At 51.9% G+C, this 4,541-nt stretch overlaps 1 protein-coding gene across 1 annotated transcript; it reads left to right on the top strand.

The window, feature by feature from the left end:
- Positions 1–1,294: 1,294 nt before the first annotated feature.
- Positions 1,295–3,072, top strand: RPS23 (ribosomal protein S23). The gene is made up of 4 exons (XM_063180583.1): positions 1,295–1,374; positions 1,627–1,786; positions 2,539–2,659; positions 2,875–3,072. Exons 1-4 carry the CDS (start codon positions 1,371–1,373, stop codon positions 3,019–3,021), a joined length of 432 nt encoding a protein of 143 aa, XP_063036653.1. The 5' UTR covers positions 1,295–1,370; the 3' UTR covers positions 3,022–3,072.
- The last annotated feature ends 1,469 nt before the right edge of the window (positions 3,073–4,541 follow it).

Here is a 4,541-nt window from a genome sequence, read left to right as displayed (position 1 = left end):
AAAAAAAAAAAAAAAAAAAAAAAAAAAAAAACCCAAAAAAAAACCCCCAAACCCTGCGGTTTTACCTGTCAGTGATAACAATCAGGTGATCTTTTATGGGCAGTTCTGCACACCAGTAGTAACCAGGAGCTCCTCTGAGTGGGTTGGGCACTTGGGTTTGGCAGCAAAGGTAAGCAGGCAGTGCCAGGCCGGACGTCACCTGTGAAAAATGCGCATTTTATGATTGGCTTTTGGAAATTATTAAAATTAATATTATCTGTGTTATGTTAGAAAGTTGTGCTGTATTAATTCTCTTGAGTAGTGTGTTAAATATATTTTTAAGTTATAAAAAATGTTAAAATAGAAACTGTGCTGTGTAAGATACTTTTTTTTCTAAAGAAAGGACTCGCAGTGAGATGGCAGCCACAGGACACCTGAATCTTTCAGAGAAAGGGAATTTATTGCTCCATTATCAGGAGAAACTAACTTATTCCTGCCTTGCTCAGCCCTGAAGATGCTGTCAGGATTCAGAGGTACAACCTGGCACTGGCCAGACAGAATCCTGAGTTTGAATGGGATTTTTGCATCATGGATGAGGTGTATGAATATAAAACAGGTTATTATTTTTAAGAGTTAATCCTCTGTTAACGGGGATCCTTTTTTGCACTTATTTTGCCCAGAAAAAGGTATCCAGACATCCGTAACTCTTTGTTTCTATTGTCTCGTATTGTCCTAATCCTAATTCTCCAAATTATGATTATTCTAATTGTATTGCTATTTTTATAACCATTTTATTACTATTAAACTTCTAAAAATTTAAAAAACAAGTGATTGGCATTTTTCATATTGCCTCAGCTCTGTGGCCAGGTGAGGGTGAAAAGAGCTGGAGCACACGTGTGCGTGTGCATTAATGGCTGTGACATTGATTGGCATGTGTAGAAAGCTTTTTAGAAACGGGTGTAAACCCTTTGGAAAGAAAAAACACATTGTGTAACAAACTGTATATGATCTACAAAAGCGAGCACCTCGGTGTGAGTAACAGGATGAGAGACACCCCTCACGCAAGCAGTACGGTAATAAATCCACGCTGATTTTCCGTGTCTAGCTCTGGTTCCACAATTTTCTTTCCCGATTTTCTGTGAGGCCTGAGGGAACTGGCCGCACCAGGACTCGAACCCGCAGTCCCCAGAGGGAGGGGTCCTCACTGCACAGCCCTGGCAAGACTCGAACCCGCGGCCTTTCGGCTCTCTGCGGGCCGCCCCTCGCGGCGCCGGTGGGTATTTGTGTCAGGCGCAGCGCGGGCAGCCCGCGCGGGTCCTGCCGGGCGCGGCTATAGGCGGCGGGCGCGGAACCTCCTCCCTCTTTTCTCGCTCGGCAGTCGCGCGGAGAAGATGGGTGAGAATCGCTCTGCTGTGGGGCCGGGGCCGGGAGCGGGGCTGGGAGCGGGGCTGCGGGGTCCCCCGCGCTGCCCGCGGTGCTCGGCAGGCGCTGCCCGCCCCTCCGCAGCCGGCCGTGTGCGCTGCGGGCAGCGCTGCGGGCCGTGAGGCCGCGTCCGCCATCACCCGCCGCATGCCCGCCATAGGCCTCAGGCCGCCTTCCCCTCATGGCTCCCTCCCCGCCTCACGTCGGCCCCGTCTCGCCCTGCAGGGAAGTGCCGAGGCCTCCGCACCGCTCGGAAGCTGCGCAGCCACCGCCGGGACCAGAAGTGGCACGACAAGCAGTACAAGAAGGCGCACCTGGGCACGGCGCTGAAGGCCAATCCCTTCGGGGGCGCTTCCCACGCCAAAGGCATCGTCCTGGAGAAAGTGTGGGTGATCCTCCCACATGGAATGGGCGGCCCAGAGCCCCTGGGATGCTGCTCACGCGGAGGATGGGGAAAAACGGGGATTCGGGGTGTTTTTTTCCAGAAAGGGTGGAGGCGGGGGGAATAAAGATCTTGGGCCAGAATTAGTTTTTTAAAAAGAATGGGAGGGGTTGACACAGCTTACAGCAGAATGAGAAACGTGTGGGGTTTTATGAAAAATTAGGGAAAACCAAGATTTGTGGTAAGACTTAAAGAAAATAAATCTATTTAAAAAGTTAAAAGGGAATTTTAGTTCAAAATCGGAATTTTTTTTGCATAGTTGATAATCAGGATTTTTGGGCACAAATGGAAAGGAAATAATGCTCATGTATCATAGATCCTACCTACTTCCTCCTTCTTTTGCTACTTTTAAAGAATTTACAAATTTCATTGGGATGCTGCCACAGCTCTGGTTTTGAGGCAGTGTTTTTTGGTTTCAGTTCTGGGATTTCTCTTTGTGGTTTTTTCTTTTTTTTTAGAATTTTATCGAATTAATCTGGAGATCATCTCAGTTTCTGTTTGGCATAGGAAGTAGTATTTTATGGATTCAGGCTTAAATCTAGATTAATATATATTAATTATTAACTCAGTACTTCTAAACTATCTCACAGGTGTTGAGTACAATTTACAGTGAACACGAGGTAGAAAGGTTGATTTAATTAATGCCCCTCGTGGTCCCCCACACTGATTTCTTGGCTGGCTGGTTTCCTTTGCAGGGGTGTCGAGGCCAAGCAGCCCAACTCTGCCATCAGGAAATGTGTCAGGGTCCAGCTCATTAAGAACGGCAAAAAAATCACAGCTTTTGTCCCCAACGATGGCTGCCTGAACTTCATCGAGGTAATTGCCCAGCACCCTAAAACCTTGTGAGGAGAAGTGTGAAAATCAGATTCGTTGCCCTAGCACTGATCCAGTCTGGCGACGGGCTGGGTTTGGTGGGTTTGGTTGGCACCCTGAGCGTTGCAGGCTGTGCTGGGGCAGGTGCAGCTCACTCAGGGGGTGTGCGGGGCTGGCTCTGGCGCTCACTGTCCCCTTCTGTCCCTGTCCTGTCCCAGGAGAACGACGAGGTGCTGGTGGCCGGCTTCGGGCGCAAGGGCCACGCCGTGGGGGACATCCCCGGCGTGCGCTTCAAGGTGGTCAAGGTGGCCAACGTGTCCCTGCTGGCCCTCTACAAGGGCAAGAAGGAGAGACCCAGGTCGTAAACGCTCACCGGGCTGACAGGAACACAAATAAAATCTTATTAAGGTTTTAAAGGAGTTCTCTGCTTCTTATTTGGGGTTGATGCAGGAGATGGGGCAGGCACAGAGATCTTTCATTTAAGAAATTTAATTTCTGCCTGGATCTGGCCAAGGAAAAAGCCCAAATCCTAATGTTCTTTTGGGGATACTAACCAGGAATCAAAATACCCCTCAGGGCATCACAAACTGCAGGAATTTTAATGCATAATTGTGAAAAAGCCTTTCTCACGTGAAAAATCATTACTGGAGTGCTGGGAATGGTGTCTGTGGCAGCACTTGCAGCCTCAGGTGTGAGCACAGGCACAGAACTCACTGGGTTTGGGCCCTCAAGGGGTGATTGAACCATGGACCCAACCCAGAGAGTTTCACCTCTTGAGTACAAATTAACTCAAATTAACTGTGCTTATTTTGGGGCAGGTCTGTCCAATTTGAAGACACCCGTTGTAGTATAGCAGCACTGTGCTCCGACTCGTGTGTCTGAATTTTTACCTGCTTAGCCAGATAAATGCATAATTCAGCAGTTCCTTAATGCAGTCAAACCTCAAAATATTTAAAGTCAGAGTGAACGATTCCCTTGTTACAACTGTGTGGTGATGGAAAGGCTCTGATTCAAATAATTCATTTATTTATATAGGAATTCATGTGAGAACTCAGCAATTGATATGAAAATGGAAAAGGAATCTAAAATACGTTCAGAATTCCCCAGAGGTTTGGGTAGTCCAGCTCCTGGAGGGAGGCGGAAGGGAAGGGGACCGTCCCCATGGCGGTTCTGGATCTGCGAATTGCAGAGGGGGAATATTCATCGGGCGCTGTCGTGAGGCCGTGGCGCCACCAGGTGTCGCGACAGGAGCGGGGAGGGGACAGCTGAAACGGAAACGCTCGAGACAAGAACTTGAGTGCGCTGTGGAGAGGCTGGAGAGCAGATCCGGGCTGGGCTGAGCAGCCCTGCGGGGCACAGCTGGGACCCCAGAGCCCCGAGCCCGGCCCAGCCCAGCGGGGGCAGCAGGGCCGGGGCCATTCTGCCCCTCTGCCCCTCAGGCAGAGCCCACCTGCAGAGCTGCCCCAGCCCCGGGCCGGCCCAGCAAGGAGCCGCAGGTGCCGCAGCCGGGCCAGAGGAGGCTCCGGCACGGGCACGGGGATGGAGCGGCTCTGCCGGCAGCAAAGGCCGCCACGGCTGCCATCGCTCACCGGGGCACCAGAAGCTTCGGCCCGAGCTCGGGGCGGCCTCGCGGGGCCCGGAGGGGCCGCGGCAAAGATGGACACGGACAATTGCCGAGGGCCGCGGGGACGGCGGCCGGGGAATGGCTCCCGGTGCCGGAGGGCAGGGCCGGCCGGGATCTTGGCAATGAGGAATTGTTCCCTGGCAGGGTGGGCAGGCCCTGGCACAGGGTGCCCAGAGCGGCTGGGGCTGCCCCTGCATCCCCGGCACTGCCCGAGGCCAGGCTTGGAGCAGCCTGGGGCAGTGGGAGGTGTCCCTGCCATGG

The sequence above is a fragment of the Melospiza melodia genome, chromosome Z, assembly GCF_035770615.1.
Source record: "Melospiza melodia melodia isolate bMelMel2 chromosome Z, bMelMel2.pri, whole genome shotgun sequence".
NCBI classification, from domain to species: domain Eukaryota; kingdom Metazoa; phylum Chordata; class Aves; order Passeriformes; family Passerellidae; genus Melospiza; species Melospiza melodia.
This window is presented reverse-complemented; position numbering and strand designations above follow the sequence as displayed.

Bases quoted from the DNA above. Each gene is read 5' to 3' on its own strand.
- RPS23 (XM_063180583.1), top strand. The intron at 1,787-2,538 runs GTGGGTGATCCT...TTTCCTTTGCAG, and splicing joins GGCATCGTCCTGGAGAAAGT to GGGTGTCGAGGCCAAGCAGC. The intron at 2,660-2,874 runs GTAATTGCCCAG...GTCCTGTCCCAG, and splicing joins GCTGCCTGAACTTCATCGAG to GAGAACGACGAGGTGCTGGT.